This window comes from Mugil cephalus, chromosome 7, assembly GCF_022458985.1.
Source record: "Mugil cephalus isolate CIBA_MC_2020 chromosome 7, CIBA_Mcephalus_1.1, whole genome shotgun sequence".
NCBI lineage: Eukaryota > Metazoa > Chordata > Actinopteri > Mugiliformes > Mugilidae > Mugil > Mugil cephalus.
Genome location: NC_061776.1, coordinates 16,500,057 through 16,524,153, shown reverse-complemented (window position 1 = coordinate 16,524,153; position 24,097 = coordinate 16,500,057). Strand labels below are relative to the sequence as shown.

Sequence of the window (24,097 nt, the reverse complement as noted above, 5' to 3'; positions counted from 1 at the left end):
AAAGCTAGATGTTAATATTTTTTAAACCAATATTAATGAGAATTTTTGAAAATCTAATTGTGCTTCCACATTTCCATTCGGATTATGTACACTGGGCGACAATACGTTTTAATTATTTTTATTTATTTATTTTTTAATTATTCTAAATGTTGTTTCCTACTGTATAAATCTAGAAAAAATGCAGACACAGAAAATTTCTTTAATCTGCCAAAACTCTTGAGAAGCCATAATACACAATACTAAGAATGATCAACTAAAAACTAGGAGTTTGATGTCCCTCGTGTGCCCTCCACGGAGAAATCTACTGGGTATAGTCGCCCCCTGGTGGACAAATAGTGTTTAGTGACTAATCTGCATTCCTATGTGCCGCATCATAAACACGAGGCAAATGGCATCATCTACAAACCTTAATATTTATGTGAAGTGGTGGAGTTTTTAATGTCGGTGGGGTCCGACATCTATAGTCCAACTACAGGGTGAAGTGCATTATATGTTGTGACCAGCCAGTTTAACACATAGTTGGATAAAACGCTGCTCTAAAAACAAGACAACAAACAGAGATGAAGAGAACTCATGAAATGTTTTATTTGCTGGAAGAGCATTAACAACTTGAGGCCTGGACACGATCTGCGCGAGATGACGACAATTAGCCAAAGTAAAGTAATCAAAACATTTAAAAACATACATCTTCAAAAGGTTGGACGGCAATTTTTATTGCATATAGTGCTGCCATACATAGAACTGATAAGCTATAACAAGGAAGCTGTCACATCAAGGAATTACAGTGAAGTAGAGCGTCACGCAACAGGGTCGACTGAACACATTAAACTTCAAACACAGATCCACAGAGTAATGTAAATTATTACACCGGGCTGATGCACGAGTACCTCCACATGAATGGCCTGTGCGGCTCAAGATGGTTACAGTGGCTTTCAGTTTGTATTGGTAGCATTCCACGTTTTTTAATCTTTTTGTGCACAACTTTTCGATACTCGCTGCTTTTCCTTCTTTTTCCGCACTTGAAATATTTCAACCCAGCTGTCTAAATAAAAGGCTTTTTGTGAGGTTAAAAAAAAAAAAAAAGTTCTGTTCATTAACAGGGGTATGAGGCAGGCTTTGGCAAATTCACTTTTCCAAACATCCAAAAAGTCTCAGCTCAGTATAGCTGCACTGAACTAGCACAGGGACAACAAAAGTTTCAAAAACGACATTAATCCTGGTCCTTTCTAAACCATGACGTGAGTGGAAACAAATATAGGAGCTACAGTGAGAGCTGCATCGTGGTCCTTCAAACATTTAAATATGATTTCAGCAAAATCTATGAGCCTTTAGACCGGAATCCACCAGAGTACGTATCTCTTCCTCTAAAATCCACTGTCAGGATGAAGCGGTGTGATGCTTTGCTGTGTTGAGGTTGCCATCTACTGGACAGCACTGAAAAAGGTTGTACAGACATTTTTTTTTTCTTGCGACTTATGAGATTTGAGCATTATGGCCTGTGACTAATCGAACACCAGCAGCCCGGTTTTCGAAGCAGGGCCAAAATGAGGTCACCCAATGCTTACACGTGATTCCTGGAACAATATTTCTAAGCTTCGTATGCTGGAATTAAGTTTCAATGTTTAATATTTAAGTCATGCTCGCGGCAGCTCTCGTTTTGGTCCTAACGGGGGAAAAGTGGCGACGTTTAGAAGTCCATCATTTCTTCTCCTCTCATCTTCTTCTCTTGGGACTCTGTCCAGGCTTTGTTGATCGTTCTCTTCATCTCGTCGTCTCCCTCTGAGTAGATCTTCTTCAGCATGGTCATCAGGCCGTCGCTGGGGTCTGCATTGTCTTCCATAGTGGGTTTACTGTCAAGAGGCGACAAAAAAAAAACACTTTACCACTGAGTGGATTAGTCATTCTAAAGCTACGTTTTGTAGTTAAGCCACTAAACGCTGGGTGGTGACCAGTCAGCTGAGTTGAGCGTTTCTGTTTGTGGTCACTGGAACTGAGCTCACATTAGAGCTTAAGTTAACACACGTCGATCAAGTATTACTTTCACAGAAATCACTGCAACACAGAACATAAAGACGACGTCTGAGTAGACGGTGTGTAGGCGGCCGAACAAGGGAGAACGCTCTGTGCTTGTCGAGCCTCATAGACATTTGGACAAAGAAATGCATTTTAGACCTAATCACAGCTGTTGTGGTCTGTATCCCTGTGAGGCATAGTTACATTTCTGGGGAGGTTGGGGTTAGGGCAGATGGTCCGGAAGTGATGCACAACTATAAACCAAGCCCTGCGCTGTACGAGTGTACACAGCCTCCCTTTAATCACCACACAGTGACATCTGGCACACAGAACTGGTGCTACACTTCAAATGTGCTTCAGAAGAAGCGCTGTTCTGAGTGATTAGCCAGATGTGGATGAGGAAATTAACAGGGTTTCAAATGGTTAGGCAATTATGGTTCAATCTGGCACAGCTCCTCCTGCCAATGTGTTATTAGTTACTGATGACGAGTTGGCGCGCACACACAGTGCATCACGCATTTGAAGCAACTGAATAAGGCACATAACTTCAGCTGAAATACATTCATATGTTTTGAACTTACTCTTTCTCCTTAGACCGCTTTTCCACTGTTGTTAGGCAGTCCCACTTCTTCGTAGCCTGCTTCTTACACATGATCAACACCATGTCCGTCTTCATCTGTGGCAGGGAGGAAACACAGTTTCACGGTTTCTGAATATTTTCAGATGCAAAGAACTGACAAACGGACACCCTGATTTGATCTGACTTAAGTCTTAAGTAAAATAATTATGGCCATGTGATTGATGAGAAAATACAGTCTATTAAGAGTCATGCATATGAATTTGAAGCTGAGTATTTTCTGCCCTCTAGTGGCTGGACCATTTTTCATGATCCACATCAGGACAAAAATAATTTAGAAAGTTTCAGGATTAGACAAAGTAACACAAAGACATCTTCGTGGAAAAACTACAAAACAAGTGAAGAGTTACGAAGCAAAAACAAAGACTGAATCCAGATTGGGTAATGTATCTTAGATGTTCTATTGTGGCCAGAAACTTGCTTCTAAGCAACCTGTCACCCCAGCAAGTGGTTTTCACACTTTGTAGCTTACTCACAACACCTTATAAGAAACACCAGACCTAACCCACCAGTGATGAGAATAATGGGATTAAAATAAACGCCGTTAGTAACGGCGTTGTTGTTTTTTTCAGTATGAGTACTTATTATTTCCATCATTACAACGCCGTTACCGACAATTAAATGTGATCCGTTATGAAATGTGTGAAGCAACCCACTGAAGCTGTCAGCCACAAGAGCTGCAGAGGTGTCTGCCGTTCCCTGTGGTGGGCGGGGGCTTCATGGTAAGCCAATCAGGGGCAGTGTTCAGTTGGACGGGTGTTGTTTACACACAAACACACCCGCACACAGCAGCCTCACACACACTATCAGAGCTAGCCTGCAGCACTCAGAGGTAAAGCTGATGTTTTCAAGGTGGAAGTATAGGCACTACTTTCACTACTTTCACTGAGGTACGAGGCAAGAACGTACACGTGAAGTGTACATTCTGTCCCGGAGCAAAGTGTGTCAAGTGAAGTGACAGGCTCTGAGGACAGAAGGGAGTTCTGTATCATGTAAAGGCTCACACAAAGAGCTGACGTTTATGCTTAAAGCCAAGTGAAGGTAAGAGACTATTTCAAATGCCGATGCTTACAGCACTTTGATGGCTGATAAGAACGCCTCAAGTCTCACTTTTGATTATTCAACTGGGGCAACTGTCTGCAGACAGAGATTACACTAGTGATACATCCCCAGATTCTTTCCCCTTATCTACAGTGACAAAAGCAACTTTTGTTCAAACGCACGCTGTTTAATAATGGATGCAAATGGCTCACTGCAGTCTCAAGCAGAGAAAGAAGCAGATCCACGTCATCATCTACCAGGTTTATACAGAGGAAAAGCAGCAGGATAGAGTACTGAGCAATATCTCAACATTAAAAACAAAGAACATTGTGTTTAAGCCCCGTTCACCTTTTTGTGGCTGTCCTTTTCATCAATTGGATATAACAGGTTGAGAACGGTCATCTGATGGTTTTTTCCATCTAGATCCTTAACCAGCACAGAAAATGACCTGCAACAGAGATGCGGGAGAAATTAGTGGCACATTAACACAAGGAATAAATATATATATATATTTTATTATATAAGGTGTCATCACTGTACCTTTCTGTAAAATTGACCTCTACGTTTTCAGAGGGAATTTTGTGCACGTCTTTCAACGCAAGGTAGATTTTGACAAATTTCTCCGATTGGTCCCAAGCTGCATAAAAGAAGCAAAACTGTGAATAACTTTGAAAATCTTTCGCGGCTCTTGCAGACATCTCGACTGCAGCCTGCAGATGGTCTCAGTAAACACCGGCCCCGTACCATAGCTGGTAATCTTGACCGTGTACGCTGCTTTGGAGGCTGAGGATGGGTCCGCCTCTCTCCTGGCCTGCTGCTCCTTCTGTTGTCGTTTTGTCGCCAGCTCCTTCTCCACCTTCTTCTGCTCCTGTTTTAACAGCTCCTGCACTCTTTTCCTCTCTGCCTTCTCCAGGAGGGAGCCCAGCTCTTGCAGGTCCGCCTCCAGCTGATTGATCTGTGTTTGGGAGAGAAGGATATCACTGAAGGGTGCACACTAGTGATATCTAATCTAAAACAAACCCAAACTAGTCAAGAAGCCTTTGTATTAGATCAAAGGTTGGACATATATCAGAGGTGACATGCTTGTTTGTCACAGAAATGTGATGACTGACAAACAGACATGTCAATACTACTTAGGTCAGAATACCAAACATCTTCTTGGTAAAGTGTTGCAAAAAGTGGCTTACTCATTTATATGCATAATTATTCTAGTTACTAGTAGGAGGAAATCATAAACTCCAAGGTATCAAGGTAGAGTAAATCTACATCCTCCGTATTTTGAGACATTTCCAGCTAAAATATTAGTTTTCAGACATGCTGACAACTCTCCCTGTAGGTTAGGAATACATCAGTGTAGTGCTGTCCGTAGTAACTATGTAGCCGGTTTCGCTTTGAAGCTAACATACAGCAGGCAATTAGCTGTCACAAGTTGGTAAATGATTAAACGTTCAGACGTTTACTACAGCATGACGGTGCTGTAATGACAGTAGCTCTGGTGTTCATTATCGTCAAAGATACGATAACTGCAACTATGTTGCTAGAATGTTCTGGTAAAATCCAGGCAAAGCTAAGGGCTAAGTTAGCTAGCGACGGATACACTCGCATTGTAGTGCACATAATATTTTATTTCATTATTTTTCCTCCCCCTGTACCGTTAAATAAAATGAGCCGTTGCTTAAGATTACAGATAAAAGTGACAGATATGCCTGTGGCGGGTTGTAGGTTTTAGCATTAGCTACCGCGGCATTTCTTTCAGCAAGTCAGGGAATACATGAACATTAGCTAAAACCCGACAAACCCTTACTCTGCTAACAATGCGTGTCAACGTGGAAGCCAAGCACACGTTTACCTGTCCGGTTAGATCCATTTAGGTTCTGGCCTGATAAGCTATGCTCAGAAAAAAAGGATGCGTGTTTCTGTTGTTGCTGCTTCTTCTCTCACTTCTCTGACACAGTAGTTTCTTCTTCGTCCTCCTCTTCACTGGTAGACAAAAAAACAAAGTAAAAGATGCATGTCGCCACCTACTGGACCAAAGTGACATCTTTGAAACTTGAAAATGGTGCAATTGCCCTTATTTGAGCTTTTTGAATAGGATTTCACCAATATTATTCTTTCAGTTCAATTCAATTCAGGTTTATTTATATAGCGCCAATAACAATACAAATTGTCTCAAGACGCTTTACAAAAACTGGCCTGCAACCTCCAGAGCAGGCCTGAGGGCGACAGTGGCAAGGAAAAACTCCCTTGGCTCCCTTCAGTGATCTTATTTGTCACGAATAACACAAGCATTAAATTACCCTTTAAATTTTTCTTTATACCTTTTATTCTAACATGGCATTAATGGATAATTTATTGTCAGCCAGGAAACATTTGAATGACTTTAACAACAAATTCAATTAGTTATTCAATTTACAACAGTAGTAGCTACAGAAATAAGGTACAACAACTCATCATTGTTTGAGTTTTGAACAAAGTTTATCACAATAAATAAAAATTGCCTTGGAACGATCACCATACAGTATAATTGAAGGATAATAGCCCGTGCACATGGCTCTCACCTTGGGTAGTTCGAAAGACAGTGAATACTTTATGACTTAACAACTTGTTTCCCAAATGATTGAAGGAAATATAGTTACACTATTACACATTGTTGGTCTTTGTTACAACATTATACAATAAATCAAGACACTTACAATGATACAGTTCTCACAATAATGTTTATTTATTTATCTTTCTGAGTTAAATGGACATTGGTAGTTCTCTAAAGCCAGATTATCATCGTTTTCTTATTTTGAAGAGCCATAAGAAAACCAAATACATGCTCTGTGTACGCAAGTCTGAAAATGTTTTCATAACCACAGGAACAACCAATTCTTCATGATGCACTTTGACTGAAATATCCAATGAGGCCCCAGTCACCACCGTGACCTCAGAACCCCAGATATCTGGTTATGGTCAGCTAAATGACGGAAGACAATTCGGCTCAGTCGCCATCTCCGCTTCACACCCCGAGGTCTGGAAGTCATCACACACCTGTTGCGTATCCTCACAGGACAACTGTCTTTGGGTAGTGATGCAATCTCTTTGTCTGCAACTTCCTGTGACAATTATAAAAAAAATATATTTTAAGGAATTTGGAATTCATTTGCTTTCAAAGTGGAATCTTGGATATATTTTATTAATCACACAATTCCGCATAGTTATGAATGTTATATAACTGCATACTGAAAACAACTTCAGCTGGCCATTGGACTTGCAACATGATTTTTTTTTTTCCCAAACACTGCAGGCTGTAAGAGATCTGAAACGCGGCAGAAGCTACATCTCAGACAGCAAAATGAGACCAGAAAACCGATGTGTGGCACCATTTCTGAAGTGAACAATAAAAAAAATCCCAAGTTTATGTTTGCACAGACTTCCTCATTAAATTGAATGAGAAGGTGCGTCCAAACTTTTGACTGGTAGTGTACATCCAGAATACCTGACTGTGGAGAAATATTCAGATCACCATAAAATCTCACTGATTGGAAGCGTTAAACTGGAAATACATATTTGTAAGAGTCTGTCATTTTTAAGCATATATCTTTGTTATCTGTAACAATTCGTGTGAAAAACTATCATCAAGAAGATAACGTATATTATGTTGGGGTTAGTGTCTGTGTCTCCGTCCCCATTACATAAGGAAGTCATTAAATATGAAGCAAAAAAAGTGATGTTAAATGGGGTCAAACTGACCAAAGATAATAGGAGGCTTAATCAAACCTGTACGGATACCCAGATCTGCAGTCTGTCAAGGAATGCATCATACATAATCACAACATAGTGGAAATACTACCTGCAGCTCTTTGGGTAGGATGGTGTTCTTTCTCAGTGAATTGATCCGTAACCGCTCATCTGCATATTCAAAGGCCATCTGCCTCCTCTTGACATCCCTCAGCATCCTCCAGTTGACATAGTAACCTCTCACCTGCTCCACAGCCTGCCAGCAGCTCCTCAGACCCTGCACACAGTGTTTAAGCAGTCACAGACTGGCGACTACACAGGAGCACAACACAGAGCATAAAACTCGAAAAAATATGAATCGTCCCGGTTCTGAGTTTGTAAATGTACATATTAAATGTAGCTTTTGGCTAACCAGCAATAGAGGCAAACATATAAAAGGGTTGGCAGTTTATGGAAAGAAACTATATAAGGGAACAACGGCCTATCAACATTTCAATTATGTCATACAAGTTTATCTAAATAACTTTAAGTCATCTTCGTTCACTTGCTTTGTAGCAGCAGACAGACGCTAACAAGACGCTAACAAGACACACCGGTGAAGGAGGTAAGGACGTCCCTAAGACAGCGCTGTCTCAAATAATAGCTTAAATTCCTAAAACATTTAACGGGAAACGAAATAACTCGCGGGTTCCGTTTAAAATGCTTTGATATCAACAACGTGCTCCCTGAAAATGCATGTTATTGTTTGTATTTAGCAACCTTTTAACGTTAAAAATAAGTTTGACACTTATCAAGCTAACTAGTATTAGCCACGATGCTAACGTCACAAAGCAAGTTAGAGCCCTAAATCTGTCACTGTCATTTTCTCCACCCTTCCGTCATATATATGAGACTGAGTATGAGTTAAAACACTTCCACAACAAAATTTTTTTTTTTTTTTTAATTAGCGCGTTACCTGCTTAGGGGCACAGACCGTGGAATAAAGGGCATTTAGCCCTAAACATGCTATTCTGTGGGTCGCCATTTTGGATTTGATTTGTTGTGCAAAGGCACCGAAGGATCGGTTCAAAAAATATCTGAAGTATACCGCCACCTATCGACCAGGAGTGTGAAAGCAAATCAGCAAATTGTTTGCATCAAATCATTTCATATTTTTCTCAAGATTAAGCCGGAAAAGAAAACACACGGAGAAAACGAGGAGAATATAAGCAATGCAAACTATCCAAGTTGTCGTTTTAAAAAAGACACACGTATTTGTTGTACTTTTAGATGTTGTCTTTTTTCTTTTTATGTGTAAATGAATGTCATATAATTATCGACATTCACAGATTTCTATTTTATAAAATGTTTTATGTTTTGTGTATTCAGTGTTCAGAAAGTTAAACGTTGACACTGGCAGGTACTTGCTAGTTGTAGTTGTATTATTATATTTACATTGAAATGAAACATTGTAATGCTTAAATTAACTTGATACGAGTACTGACATGAGTACACAGTCTGTTTTTTAAGCAGCTCATCCCTTCAGCCAAGAATGCCATAAAGGTTGCAATTATTCTGAAGTGACTTGACTTTATTTTGCCCAGTACCAGTCAAAACCCTGTAGGTGGCAGTGTAGATCTGTGATAATAACACTCATTATTCACCAGCAACATGGAGCATAAGCTAAACCTCGTGTCTGTCTGAAATCCTGTTCTTAAGTGTTGAGAAACCCAGAGCCATCTTATCTCCCCTGATACTCCTAACAATGAAACCCTTATGTTTAAGGAAGTGCATATTTAAAGCAGTGTACACACTCTGGTCTTTCAACATGTGGTTCAGCAGGGTGCTGTCCTTAAAGTTTTATGTGAGAAAAAAGACAATAGAAGCAGATTCCATTAAAGTTTACTTAAACAATCCCCATTATCTCGCAGCCCCGGGGGGATGCGTTCTTGGATAAATATTAACACATGACAAACTGCAGGCAGTGCTTCCTCTATAAAGAGCATCATTATAAAGCAGGCTGGGAAATCTGCCGAGCTATCTGTGCGTTGAATTAAATTAGAAATGACATAAATGTATTAATGCTTACGCGCAGTTCTCCGGGAGCTCTTCATAAGTATATTTATTGTAGCACAAAATTATTTTTAATGTTCATTTTCTGGGTTAGTAGGCAACAAATCTTTCCAAAACACTTTAACTGTAAAAATGTATGGTTGTCAAACAGGGGGGACAAAATGTTTTTGTACAGTTTTAGAGATTAGGAAAATTCAGCATTGTTATTTGACAGCAGCAGTATATCATAGTTAAAATTGCTTTGGGCTCTCAGTTGGTTTTGGCCCACAGTTTAAATCCCTGAGGTAGCCGATCCAAGATCACCACCAGGGAGGTAAAATAATTCTCTCTGTCATTTTGTTTATCTTCAGAGATGTCAAAGGCATGAAAAGTACTGGAAAGGTGAAGTTCATTGTTTCCGCTTATTGAAATTTATGATAAATGTCAGGATGCCAACTTCTGGCAGGAGGAATAAGCCTTTGTGTTGGTTGGCTTAAATACTTTTCTCCTGCATGAGTTCAAAACATTCTTCAATCAGACCACATACGCCTTGATGAGGCTCTTTCTGATTATATTGTATAATGATGAGGCTATATGATGAGTGTTGAAAAAAGCAATGCACGCAACATTATACAAAGTAAATGTAGAAAACAACCAGAGCATGTGGAACATTGTCACCGCTGCTTCCTCGAATGAGGTCCCAGTTACTTGGTATGAGCAGCAGCTTTGCAGAAGCATTGTTTGTGTGAGGATGTATGTGCAAACTGTGGCTCATACCAGAGCTGTTGTATACTGATGCATTAGGGACAAAGATCCTTCGTACGTGGACGTTTAGACAGTACGAGCATATTATAAATGAGCATACTAATGCAATTTCCAATAAAATTCCAGCTTAAAAGTGTCTTGTGCCTAAATGACTCACTGTAACAGCAGAACAGTTGTGCGCTTCACTTTAAATCCAGACCTCAGGCCGGGTCAGAGTGAAGAATTGAAAGCCGTGAAATACAAAATTGATGTGTGGCAGAGATAGGCTGAGATTACTCAGTGAGACAGCAGGCAGGTGGGCTCATCCATAAAAATGACAGCAGTGCAGCGAATGCGGCGAACGGGATGACACCATGTAACCGAGGCCGGGACAACTGGGAGCGCTAGCTATGCTTCAAAATTGCCGCACCAAGTCGGATAAACAAAAACAATATATACAAGCTTTACTGTCATGATCTCTGTGCGTGTAGGTAGAGCTGGAAATAACGCAGTCAAAAATAGGCATCGCTGTGCACGACGTGGGTGACCTGTGCGTCAAGTCAAACGAGTGTTTTTAATGGAACAGTGTGTTACAGATGCCAAAGCTGCTGTCATTAATCAGATCATTTATCAGCGTCTGCAGTAATGCTCTGTTGTCTTAATAGAGCTGTTACACCTTGTTTCCACCCTGCAGCAACTTCGGGTGCATACAAATAAAGCCGACTTTGAGGCTCGCTCAAAAAGTGAGTAAATCCCTGTAGAACTCTTTTTTAAAATGCACGCAAGTTTAAAGCCTGGAACAAAAATAGGGTTTGGTCGCTATAGCCATTCCCCTCAAATTACGACTATGCATTGGAAATGTTTCATAAAACGTATTATAATGGCTTAAAATGAAGGGTGTGAGCACTTTTAGTTACAGGTGGGTGCTCAAGATGGGTCGGCTCAAGATGCTATTTGTCTGCCTAGGAATCCTGCGCCTGCCTCAGCATATTTTTTGTCAAGCCCGTTTTTGAATTAGCCAGGAGCTAGGCAGAGATGGTGACAGCCAGATACAGCACGCTGAGCTTCAAAACCACTATTCCAGGAATCCTGTGAGAAATAAGTTAAGAGGGAGGTACACACCTGCCAGGTGTGTAGCTTCAGTTCAGTTAAATTCACTACAAGGTCAGTTTTTTTAAGGGAACGAGGAGTTGCACAAACACCCGTATACGTTCACTTGCCACTTTATCAGGTACACCTGTTCAATTGCTTGCCGCATGTAGGCATGTAGAGGTGATCAAGACAATTGCTGAAGTTCAAACTGAGCATCAGAATGGGGAAAAAAGTGTGATTTAAGTGACTTTGAACGTGGTATGGTTGTTGGTGCCAGGCGGGCTGATCTCAGTATTTCACAAACTGCTGATCTACTGGGATTTTCACGCACAACCATCCCTAAGGGTTTAAAGATAATGGTCAGAAAGAGGCAGTTGTGTGGACGGAAGTTTCTTCTTGCTGTGAGGTCAGAGGAGAATGGGCTGGTTTGAGATGATAGAAAAGCAACATTATCTCAAATAACCACTGGTTACAACCGAGGAATGCAGAATGCCATCTCTGAACGCACAACACGTCCAACCTTGAAGAAGATGGGCTACAGCAGCAGAAGACCACACCTGGTGCCTCTCCTGTCAGCTAAGAACAGGAAACTGAGACTACAGTTCACACAGGCTCACCAAAACTGGACAATAGAAGATTGGAAAAACATTACCTGGTCTGACGAGTCTTGATTTCAACTGCGACATTCAGATGGCAGGGTCATGATTTGGCGTAAACAACATGAAAGCATGGATCCATCCTGCCTTGTATCAATGTTTCAGGCTGGTGGTGGTGTGATGGTGTGGGGGATATTTTCTTGACAAACTTTGGAGCCCTTAGTACAAACTGAGCATGGTTTAAATGCCACAGCCTACCAAAAGGGGGTCCAACCTTTTACTAACAAGGTGTACCTAATGAAGTGGCTGGTGAGTGTAGTTCCTATAAGAATTAATAAGCCTCAGGTAGACGTGTTTATCAACACTCTCTGTGCCCTCAGTGTGACACATTCAACCTGAAGCAAAGCTCCACTGATCAATACCACACAGCCACCAGAGACCAGCTAACCTATCTGGTGTTCATCAGTAGTACCTTCCACTCTTGTGGTTTATGCGTTCTTTCATCCCACCCCAAACAAGATGATTAAAGCAAATAAGGACCCCTGGCTGATCAAACATTAGGCTGACTCACAACACACCCAACGGAGATGAAAGCGCGACAGGAACAATATGTCTGTATGTTCTCTCCGCGGTTGTTTGAGAGAGTTTGATTCATTTGGACGTATTTTGCTACCAGTGTCTCTTGCTTTCTTACGTTACGTGTGAGGTGGAATACACACAAACACGGGAAGCGTTGTTAAGTCCCGTCTAAAAAAGAGAAGTCTTCCGCCTCTATGCAGAATGACATTTTTATGGCTACCAGAGACAGTATGATCCAGTGGACTGGGTATGATTTACGTCCACATGTCATGCTGTACACAGGTCAAAAGTGGAAAAGCCCACCCACTAAGAGAGACAACAGTGTGTTTGTTGTTTACAAGCTGTTGTCTCACTTACTGGGTGGGATTTTCCACTTTTGACCTGCGCACAACATGACATGTGGACGTAAATCATACCGAGGCCATTGGATCATACTACACCAGGAAGCAGTAGAACAAGAAGTAGGGAAATATAAGGAGATGACATTTTTACAAAGCCTTATTGGAGCATCTTGGCTTTGACCTCATGTTGGGCTTTTGAAAGCTGTCATATATGGTATGTGCTCCTTTGGCACTGGTAGAGAGTGTAGTCACATATGTTTGACAAAACAACCATTTCCCTTATATTTATATTGAAAGTGGAGCACCAGTTTCTATGGATGGTCATAATTTTGAAGTTTGGCAAATGTCCCATTATCAGAGGGAGCCTCACACACTGTACATCACCACATCTTAGCATATTGTTAATATTTGTGTTAAAATATATATATATATATCCAATTTTATATCCAGACACTCATTGTCATTCAGTGTCCAGCAAGTATTATGTCTTGAAAGACCAGTCTATACAAATGTGGTATAATGATTACGTTTTGCTTTAAAAATTCCACAGCGTAATCAAATGCACACAGTGCTGAGTGCAAAGAGGAAAAAAAAAATGTATCGTCGAGACATTTCCTGTATTTCTCTTGCTGAGTAAAACAAATAACTCACTCTCTCCTCGAGACGTCATAAACTTCACAAGCAAAGGCACAGTTTTTCGAGCCTTCAACTGGCCCTTTATTCTGTGCCGGATGTCTCTGGCAAGTTTTTTTTTTTTTTGCCCAATGAAAAGAGCCAAGTGCTTTACTAAATCATTGACAAAGAAAACCTTTCAGGCTGGATTTTTGATCACGGAAAACCCGTCCAGCACTTTTTTTATACTGCGCTCACTGTTTAAGTAAACCCTGCTAAAGTTCAGCTCTGCAGTGTTCGCGTTTAAGTTGACGTCTCCAGTTTGATTTTCGTAAGTTTATGTATTCATTACATCATTTCTGTAAATATCCCAGACAGTCTGGTGCATAGCGTGGCGCTGAATCCCCCACCTTAGCTGTTACGATATCCTCCCTGACATGTCAGCGTGTCAGCATGGAGAATCCTTTTCTTCTTAGTAATCAGAGTCCATTTGAGCCAGATGCAGCTCATTTAGCATAAGGCCATGACCTGGCTGACTTAGAGGTCCCCGCCTCAGCTCAGGAATGTCTAACGTTCCCCCAGGAGAGGCCGAAAGACAGACCTTTAAGAGAACATCCACCTTGCTTCACACCCAGCTCTAGCTGTGCTTCCTAATACAGATACCTTCCCGGAAATAGGATGCCTGATTTATAAGTAGCTTCCCGTGAAATAGAATTAAATCGCTGTCTAAATAATATCTAAATCATAAAATATATGAAAAATCAAATATACGTGTTTTTCCTTTTGTCTGTTGTGCTATTTGTCCAACCTAATTCTGCACTACTCTGACAAGGTAGCAAAATCTTTGGTTGATATATGGTTCATATATATAGTTTTTAATTTTTTTAATTTTAGGAGGTACCTACTCAATCTCTCCATCAGTTTGAGGTTCCTTGGCCTGAAAAATGTTGTACTAATTGGTACTGAGCTTGTGGCACTCAACTGAAAAACTCAACAGCAATGTCTCCTCACAGAAGTCACCTTGTTCGGAGTTTGTAGTGTTTTTCTTTGTTCTTTCCATCCCACCACACCTGCCAACCTTTTCACCGCACAGAAAGACGCGTGCATCTACCATTGTGTAACCACATAATTTTTCACACAAATCTCAAGGCCATAATAAGGAAACCCTTCAATAAATACGTCTGACTTTTTTAGGCTTTCTCCCATGAAATGTGACGTTTCCTCAACTGCATGATATTTTCCAATCAGGATACCGTGAGCATCAGTCACACTGTATGCACTATTGCCTCATAGCATCTGTTTTTATCGTTTATTTTATTTTTATTTTTTTTTCTCGTCCTAGCAGATGGATTGCCAACTTAGTATTATCAATCACATTGTTGTTAGACGTGGAGCTTTGGAGTCTTTTGGTTCCCATCTGCAGATATGCTGCAGTCGCTCATGCTCAGTCAAGGGAAGCCCTTTTCTCCCGTCCTCTGATTTGATCACCGCTTCATTTTCTGCGTGAATAAAATATTCGATGCGTTATCCCATAAAGAAATGAGTTTCGCTGTATTTGCCGAGCACACAGCTGCTGTTAAAATTAAAAATGATTCCCTCAATTTTATGGTTTCGGATGTTGAAGTCGCGAACAGAAGTACTGTGAGGTGATAGTATCTGAATTTAGATGACACATTTACTTTAGTAGAGAGAGAAAAGTGCGTGCGTGGAGTGCGAACAGACACATCTGTGATTTTACTTAGTTACTGGACCACCAGTGCTCTAGGAAGTCGTCCGTGAGCTTTGAAAACAAATCTTTCGTGACCCAAGAGGATCAGGTAAAGGGTAAGTTCTGGTGCTGTTTTACCAAGCTGAAATAATTTCCTTTATGTCAGCATCTGAGGAATCGTTGATTCATGTGACCTCTCGTTTTCTGTGTTTGTGTTTGAATCATATTAATACAGTCGGGGGAAATGAGTCATTTGGAGTTCTCCATGCAAGAACAAGGGCACAAGCACAGTGTGTTATTTGTCACTGTCACTCTCTGTAACTGAGCTCCTCTGTTTTCCAGCGGAGTGTCTGTCAGTCAGAGGCAATCTTAACCTTGCATTTACTGTCAGCTGAAATCAGATATCTCACAAAAAAGGTGTTTTTTCCTGTGTGAAAATGCAAAAAAGATTGAAACAAAATCTATTTCAGTGCACTCATTTGTCACAAAAACAGCAATAAGGCAAGGCTGCACTGTTTCCTGTTAATTTTATTTCTTCTTGAAATCTAACCAAATCCCCAGGATGGTTACTTTTACAAAGAAAGTAAAAAAAATAATAAAATAATGATTTTCTGTCTTCTCTGAGGCAAAAGAGAAACCTGATCAACCTCTAAGAGATCAGAAAGCATGAGCTGTTTATGTCAGTTATGTCAGCGGGAATCAGGGGTCATACCTCCACACGGCGTCTCACGACAGGATGACCTGACCCTGAGGACTGGTATCCACATCAGCCCAAGAAGTTTGGTAACAGCTGCCGACACCAGCTCATCTCTCAGGCTGCTGCTTAACTTCCCCCGTCTGTTCCAATTAACTCATTCACTAATATGCTCCACTGACTCCTTCTATATGAATTTGCACTCATTAATTATCATTGTGGTGGCAGCCAGGTTAATCTTATTTTGTCGTTTCCTGAGTACGCAGGTGCCCGTTCATTTGCACTGTAGTTTAAACTAATCATACTTTCCCTCCTTGTTTATATATCTAACGTTGATGTGTCGCAAAGGATTGGGTCATGTATTCATGACAGGTCGCAAGTCTGAGCCCAGACAACAGCCATTTTTAAATGTGTTTAGATCAATTACAGAACCAATAGCACATTAAAAATAATCTCTAAAGCGAAGGTCTTTAAAGTTTTTCAGGCCAAGGACCTCCTAACTGATGAGAGATTAATGAGGGATCCCCTACCTGTTATGTTCTATATTAAACTTGGCCTAGTGCTATTTATAAATATACATTATTATTAGTGTTTTGAATTCAGTATTAAGCTATAAATATAATATATAGGTTTAAATTTTCATTTTTTTAAATTTAAACATGTGCAACAGTACGGTGGCCAATTGCCGTAAATCTAAACATACCTGACATAAACCTAAAGGCATGCGTCTGGGTTTTCACTAGTGTAATGTGCGGCCTCGTTAATGGCTCAGCAGTGATGGGGCAGGGCATGCTGTTCCGGTATCGCTGAATGAGTGAAGTAGTGACTGAAACATAACGTTTCCTGCCTCAATTTATCGCTTTACTAAAATATGTCGGTTTCATGTTAATGTGTGTTTTAAATTTAAGGGAAATTTAAATTCATGGGGGAAAGTAATAATAAAAAAAATATACATAAAATGTCTAATCAACCAAAGATTTCGCGGTCCCCTTGCAGTACCACCGCATAGGCCCTAGGGGTCACGGCCCATGCTTTAAAGACGATCTGAAAGCTCTGTGCTCACAGTACCACCACATTGAACGACATTAGTGGATAATCATGACGCAGACATATGTTTACTCCACATATGTCGTCTTTGCTGTTCTTTGTGGTTGACAAAGAACATACAGTTAAACTGTGGTGTGCATTAAAGTTAAAGACAGGCTTTATACTTGATATATGTGTGTGGAAGAATGTTCATGTCTGCACAGTATAGTAGGCACCAAAGACGTCTGAACATGCAACAAGGGCACCCGAAGGGAACACATTCAACCAAACCTTCATATGGCATTCATTTGTTTTCCTGTAAATGACTTCAGCTTTATCTGCACAGCGTCCTCTAATCTGATCTCCTTTTTGCCAAAGTCGCACTGGTTCAGTTTAAGGCGATAAAAGACAAAAACAGCCTCTGAGACATTTGACAGCTGTAAACAAGCCAAGTGGAGTCAGCGTTGGCTTCCTCTGATAGGATCTTGCCGTCTGTGTAAACAATGAGAAAACACTTTGCTCATATTTTGTGCAAGTTTAAGCACAAACCATTTTTTTTTTTTTTTTTATTACCACAATGATTGAAACTTGTCAGCTCCGAATGTGCAAGTGACTGTTTTATCCAGCACAACAACCCGCAGACAAACCAGACAACCGGTCAGTCTTCTAACACATTACATTACATTATCCGTGTTGAGTGCACGTGATATTTGGGTCTGTCTGTCAGGTCCCATTTCTGGCCTTCATAGAGCAGCTCCCCTTCAGGACAAATCAGCCCTCTCTATCAACAGTTTCCAGATCCACAAGGAAACACGCAATCAGTGATGTTTCAGTTCAGCCTGTGCATGATTAAAAACACCATCTGTTTCAAAGGGTAAAGTTAATTTGCTTTTTGTGTATTTACTCAAAAACAAATGGCTTGAATTAAGGAAAGTGGTTGTATGAGTGTACATGCACATGCACCAGTTATAAATGTCTGATGCTGATCAAATGTATTTACACTAATGTGGTCGGTAGCCTCAGACTAGTGGCTTTGTTATGTGGCGGTTTCATCTGATACGCAGCACTGAGGCTAAATGTTTTCATGATGGGTGTTAACCAATGCTCAATACACGACAGGCCCGTGTTTTAAAGTTTCCTAACTTTGAGGGATTAGTTTGACATCTTGAAAAACATGCGGGCATTTACTGAGAGCTAGGTGAAAGCATCAGTACAAACCTCACACCCTTCCATGGTGGTTAGCTCGTGTTAGCGTGAAGATGGGTGAAGCTAGGACTTTGTGGAGTGTCTGCAGTTTGCCTCGCAGTAATTTTCTTATGAATTAATGAAGTGAGTTTCAGAAGCGCCAGTAGGTGCCAGAAAGAGCAACACTAACATTTATACTCTGCCTTCAGCCTTAGCTAACCTCCTGGGTTTCACAGACAGACTTGGCAGCCTGGCAAGGAGGCAAACCGTGGACTTTATTTGAAGATGGATGAAGCCTTTGTGACATCACTCGTAGATTTCCTGAAGAACTGTTTTAAAGATCAGGATGGTGGCTCCGTCTGCCGCTGTGTTGGCAGTGCATGATTCCACCTAACTCCCTGCTAATCCTAAAATGGGGGAACAGAGGTACACATCTCGGAGGCACCCACTCACCACAAAGCAACCACGCCCTTAGCTGTTTGATACAGTTTAACCAACAAACCTGCACCTGCACGCCGCGCAGCAGTTGTTTTTCTTTATCCGTCACACAGATTTAAGACTGAAATCCATTTTTTTGGGATTTGTAATGTTGAAAAAGATATGTTATAATGAATGATGCTTTCCTTATCTCACTTAATGAGCTCTTTGGCGTGTAATGTTTTATGTATATGGGGTAATTAGAGCAAGCGTCAGTCAACATAAATGCTTTTGTAAACTATAGTAGAAAGTTGAGGAACACAGTACGAGGAGGGTTGCTATTTATCTTGGCTGGGAGGAAACACCATGGGGAAAAAAAGTGCTGCAAGAACAGAGGAGTGAACAATAAATGATTTCCTCCATTTAGCGATCAATCAAAGTGAAATGTAAAAATGTGCTTGAGGAACTCACCTCGCACAGCAATTATCATAAGTTTCACGTAGCAGCGGTGCTGAAATGAAATGCTTAAAGAAAGGTGGGATGACTCTGACTAACTTTCAGATCATAGAAACAATCCGAAAACTTTCTTATCCAACTGGGTGGGATTGAAATGCAATTAAAAAAAAAGGCTGTAAAAAAAAAAAGGACAAGAAAAAAACTTAGGGAGGATCGTTGCCCTGCAACAAATTATGCCTGTGTCTGTGTCTTTACTGCGATGATCTCTTGGGGATAGTTCTCTCCTCTTCTCTTCTTCAAGTTTGCGTGTGTGCTGCTTTTAATGAGAGAAAATGTAAACCACAACCCGTTTCTGCTCACCAGATCCCAGCGTAACTGACAAGTAACTGCAAGTCTAGGTTTTCCTCTGTCACCATGAGAACGCAGGAGATGGGCAATTTACTTTAATATAGCGCAATTGCCGTAATTGAACAAATTCCCAGACGTTTTTTGACAATTTGCACCGAGTGAATTTGTCAGCACCCTTGATTCTGGAGCTCAGATTTAAGACAAAGAAAATTTGCATTTCTGCATGCGCTCTTCTCTGCAGATCCCTAAATACAACATTTGATAGGAGATTGATAAGAATTAAAATACTGCCTAAATAAAGCACTACAGTACAAAAAATATTAAAATGACGAGTTTTAATTTTTTTAATGTGCACTCCAAGGCAGCAGACGGCAGATGTGAGATCAGTGGGATTGGCCAAGTATCAAACGACATTGCAACATTTATTTCTAGTTGGATATGACGCTGACCTTCATGCATGGCATGGTTTTGCGTTTTAATGTTGTCAAATACGCCTTTACTCTTTAGCTTAAAATTTCCAGGCTGCTTCCAGGCTGCCAGAACCGAAACGAATAAAGAAAAAAAAAAGAAAATCAGAGTTCAGAGTTTGCTGTTTTCCCAGAGAGTGGAAATAGAGCACAGACATGCATCACATTAAAGGAAACACAATATAAAATAAACCCTGCTGTGGAGAGTTCTATTACATTTGCTGCTTGTGTGGGGTATGTTTCCCAGCGAGGGACAAAACCAATATGCGCAATAGGAAACAGTCACGTTTTCCTGAAAAACATAGTGACACGCATGAAATAATCTCTCATTGCCCCACGCAGCACTGCAGATATCATCACCTCCCGCACACCATACGTGTGAATGGACTTTTCATGTGGCGATTAGTCATTCTGTTTATTCCTTATGTTCACTTTTGTTTGGAATAATCAGCAGCTTTTTGTGTTTAAACATGACAGGAGAGAGGACTGAGTCGGGAGGGAAAACTTTTCTCTTTATAGCACTCAGCTACTAGGTGACAGCAAATGACTTAACTACAAAGGGAAAAAAGGGAGGATGCTTTTATAATGAAACAACAAAGAATTTGTTTTGATGAAGTGAACATTCCCAAAAAAGGCGGAATGGCTTGTGGAGGGTTTGTCAGAAGATACACTCCTCTAATACTTGCTGACACTTATGACGAACATGTTGACAAGTCTGGTATTTTAGGAATTTCTCTGGATGTGTGCACACAGGCACGCATGAGAGTGTGCGTGTCTACGATGTTTGTGTTTGATGTTTGCGGTGTATTGTGTCGCCACGTTCCTAGATGCTGTTTGGGCCCAAACTGCTGCCATTAATCAGGTAAAGACATTCCAAACTGGTCTCAGACAAGCAACGGTTGACATCGGTGAGAACAAGGAAACACAGAAAGACACTAAAAAACATGTACCTGCCACCTGAGCACCAGTGAGTTGAATTTATTATGAAACAGCTAACAAAATGACTCTGATTGGCTGTAGGTTTGTCCAATTACATGTAGATTTATTTCTCTTTGTAAGGCAACACCAGGCTACATTTTAATCAACAGCTGGACAGTTTGTTATTAATTAGTAGCTTGACACCACCATTTACCATCCACTGGGTGAAACTGAGCATAGCATAGCATAGCATAGCATAGCATAGCATAGCTTAGCTCATCACAGATTGGTTAGTTTAGATTAGTTTATCTTAGACAATGAAGACGAAATATTTTCTAACGTGTTCTCTTTTTGGTGGCTAATGGACCTAAGAAAATGAATGATGAAGCAGTAAATGCAATGCCATTCATCTATAAAATCAATGTGGTGATTAAAAAAGAAAACATTTTTCTCACTGGGACATCAGAACAGCCTTCTCTTTTTATCAGTGCAAATTTGGTTCCAGCAATTTTACCTTCCACTCAAAGTTAATTAATACAACTTCAGATTTATATCTACAGATGCCGCTTTCTAATGACCGAAGAGCTTTGAACCGGTTAAAAAGCATCTTTCAACATGATGAAATTAAATTCAAGGCATCTTCATTAATCATGGCAGTCTTTATTCCCGGAGTCTGACACTGAGTTTAATTGAAAGTTTCCTAGTTTGAACGTAGTCTGATAAAGCAAAATTGCAAGATATGTTACTGGAACCTAATCTGAGGCTGAACATTACGTTGATGTCCCAAGGTTATACTTTCACTTCGAGAAGAAACATAAACTATCTGCAATGACTATGTCATTATCAAGCATCCAGTGAGTCATTCATCTCCGTCCCTTTGTCCAGGGAGCAGTTTGCTACTAAAGACGCGGCGGACACTGCTGTCTAAGGACAGATTTTATCTTTCGTCGTGTTGCTTCTCAGTTATAACAATGTCATCCCTTTTGGTAAATACGCTGTTCAGCTTGTTGATCTGGTTTTATTGGCCACATAGTCCAATATATGTGGACATTCATTTATATATTATTATTACTGTTATTAATCTGAATTAAGCTCCTGAGTCCTGAGCTTAAGTTTGGTATAAGTATGAATAGGACCAAAAATAAAAACTAAGCATCATCTTTGAACAGGAAGTTGTTTTGAAAAAAATTATGCCCTTTTATGTAGAAATGAGGATTATTTCACTGTATATTATAATAAAGTCACCGATATGTAATATAAAACTGAACATGTCTGTGCGAAGACAGAATTGCAAATAATTAATTCCCAATGTCCTCAAACCAGTGTTTGCTAATTAGTGAAGTTATAGTTATTACTTGTTATTATACTATTGATGGAACTTGTTACATTTACATGTCATATTAAATTAGAAAAAGTTAATAAATGTAAATAGACAAGTTTCAGCTGTAAAATTTGATGAGGTTTTGTACATTTTTGCCCTTTTGTTACATGATGAATCCATTGAAATGACCGCTATCATGCTTTTACACCAATTGGTAGTTATGAGGATAAAAGTTTAATTGAAACAGAATAAGTTGCCACCATAGAACTTAACGTCCCCATATGAGGACGCAGGGTTTCAGGAGGTTAAAGAGCCAGTAAATGGACTGAGAGTTTGAAATATATGACAAAAGCAAATATAGTGATTTGACTTATTCAAAAAAACAAGTTTTACAGTCATTTGTATTTAATGCCGATCAATTCTGGAAAAAAACGTCTCCTAAGTTGTCAGTTTTTCTCAAAATATGTGTGTTATTTGTGATAAATTCGCACCGACTCACTGCTGCATCTCACGTATCATGAGACCACCCATGGTTTTCATAATGCCTCCCTGTTTTTTGCTGGGATGGTGCCGAGTCGCTCATAAAATATTGGGTTAGACTGGACCTGTGGTTGTTCGACGTGTCCTGGGGTACAATTAAAAGTTAGAGAAGCAGTTGTTCTGTACAAACAACCACACCTGGCCCCTCAGTCACAGCTCAGGTTTCGTTGGAACAATCCCACCGTCCTGTGTGTTCCCACAGAAATTGGAAACCATAAATATATTTAGAGACAAACAGCCGCTGTCAGTGTAAACTACTGCCAACCTTGACACCTGGGCCGGGCGGTAAATGGTGATGTGTGTTTTCTGTCCGTGTTTGTGCGCAGGCACTTAGATGACAATGCAGGATGTGACTATTTATTCTATATTGTGTCTTAACAGTAACCATCTGAAACACATTCTTTCTCGTTGCGTGCCTTAAAATGATTGCAGTCTGAGGGGGTAAAATTTTTTGAAGCTTGCGGTTCTTCTGTCTGCTCGAAGAAGTCACCCCACTGCCATGTGTCTTCACAGTGTGCTCAGCGGTTTCACATTTCACAAAAAAAAAAATGTTAGAAACGTCTCTTAGAAGATAGAATGTAAATGTCACATCAAGTCAAGACTCTCCGCTTTCTCTCGGTCAGTCATCCGACTAGAAGTAAATGTTACAACATGATCATTATCACCATTTCCATTCATTTTCAAGAGCTCGTACCCCGACACGTATTTCTATCCAAGGAGTGCCCCTGCTGCTAATTTTTCTTGTTATTTTTTGTCTCCAACTGCTATACCCACGTTACTATGAATGACGATTTTCCCTTTAAGTAAATGTGTATTCTTGTGCGGCGTTTTGACTTTTATAAATGTACCGTTTTTTTTCAAATATAACCTCTCCCCAGTGGTTCGGTCTCTCCTAAGCCCACTCTAGATTTTCCTTGGCTTCAGTTTTGCTCCTTTTAACCCAACCTTTATTTGGTCTCTGCATTTAAGACCCCACCGCCTCTGCTAAAGAGATTAATTTTAAATCCCTTTGCTACCTCCACTACTGTAACTAAACACACAAGGAGAAATAAACACTTATTAGTATGGAGAGTCAGTGTGAGACGTGGGTAAAGGCTAATTAGCTCCAGGAGGAGAAAAAAAAGAAGCTAATTACTGCATCTCTCCTCCTCCTCCTCTTGTCCTTCTCCCTTTTCATTCAATCGCTTAAAAGGAAGAGGCGAGGAGACACTCCCCAACTAACTGCCCATTGGCTTGCAGGCATTTGAGGGAGATTTTAACTGTTAAAGAGGGAGGGAGAGAGCAAAAGTCACTGGCAGTGTGGAGATATTTGAATCACTGGCCGTAGCCTGTCAGCAGGTGGCAGAGGGAGCAACTCAGTGGGTGACGTCCAGTCCTCCAGAGAAGAGGAAGAAGGAAAGTAGGTAGAAGAGGAGAAAGTTTAAGGAAACTCTCAAGGGTAAGGCAACTTTGTCATCTTATTTATTTATTTTTATATTTAATGTCTTTTTTTCTGTCCCCATTACTAGTCCAATTAAGATGTAGGTGATCAATGTCTCATCAATGTCAGATTTAAAGTCATTTACTGTATGGTGTTTCAAAACTTACTAAAATGAAAGCTATTTGGAT

The 24,097-nt window shown here is 40.3% G+C and overlaps 3 protein-coding genes across 8 annotated transcripts in view; 1 reads left to right on the top strand and 2 right to left on the bottom strand.

The window, feature by feature from the left end:
* Positions 1-561: 561 nt before the first annotated feature.
* Positions 562-5,694, bottom strand: LOC125011233 (calcyclin binding protein). Its single transcript, XM_047590342.1, has 6 exons — positions 5,541-5,694; positions 4,436-4,646; positions 4,232-4,328; positions 4,040-4,139; positions 2,595-2,689; positions 562-1,850 (listed from the first exon to the last, which is right to left on the bottom strand). The coding sequence occupies exons 1-6, from the start codon at positions 5,556-5,558 to the stop codon at positions 1,688-1,690; spliced, it is 684 nt and encodes a 227-aa protein (XP_047446298.1). The 5' UTR covers positions 5,559-5,694; the 3' UTR covers positions 562-1,687.
* A 697-nt stretch (positions 5,695-6,391) lies between these two features.
* mrps14 (mitochondrial ribosomal protein S14) lies at positions 6,392-8,476 on the bottom strand. Its single transcript, XM_047589563.1, has 3 exons — positions 8,370-8,476; positions 7,527-7,691; positions 6,392-6,789 (listed from the first exon to the last, which is right to left on the bottom strand). Exons 1-3 carry the CDS (start codon positions 8,436-8,438, stop codon positions 6,607-6,609), a joined length of 417 nt encoding a protein of 138 aa, XP_047445519.1. The 5' UTR covers positions 8,439-8,476; the 3' UTR covers positions 6,392-6,606.
* Positions 8,477-23,705: 15,229 nt separating this feature from the next.
* tnn (tenascin N) overlaps positions 23,706-24,097 on the top strand; it is a 32,961-nt gene continuing 32,569 nt past the window's right edge. For 4 of the 6 annotated variants that reach the window (XM_047590253.1, XM_047590252.1, XM_047590254.1 and 1 more), the window contains exon 1: positions 23,706-23,927. The gene's annotated coding sequence lies outside the window, so the exon portion shown is untranslated. The remainder of the gene's footprint in view (positions 23,928-24,097) is intronic. The other 2 variants (XM_047590255.1, XM_047590256.1) reach the window with 2 other exon arrangements.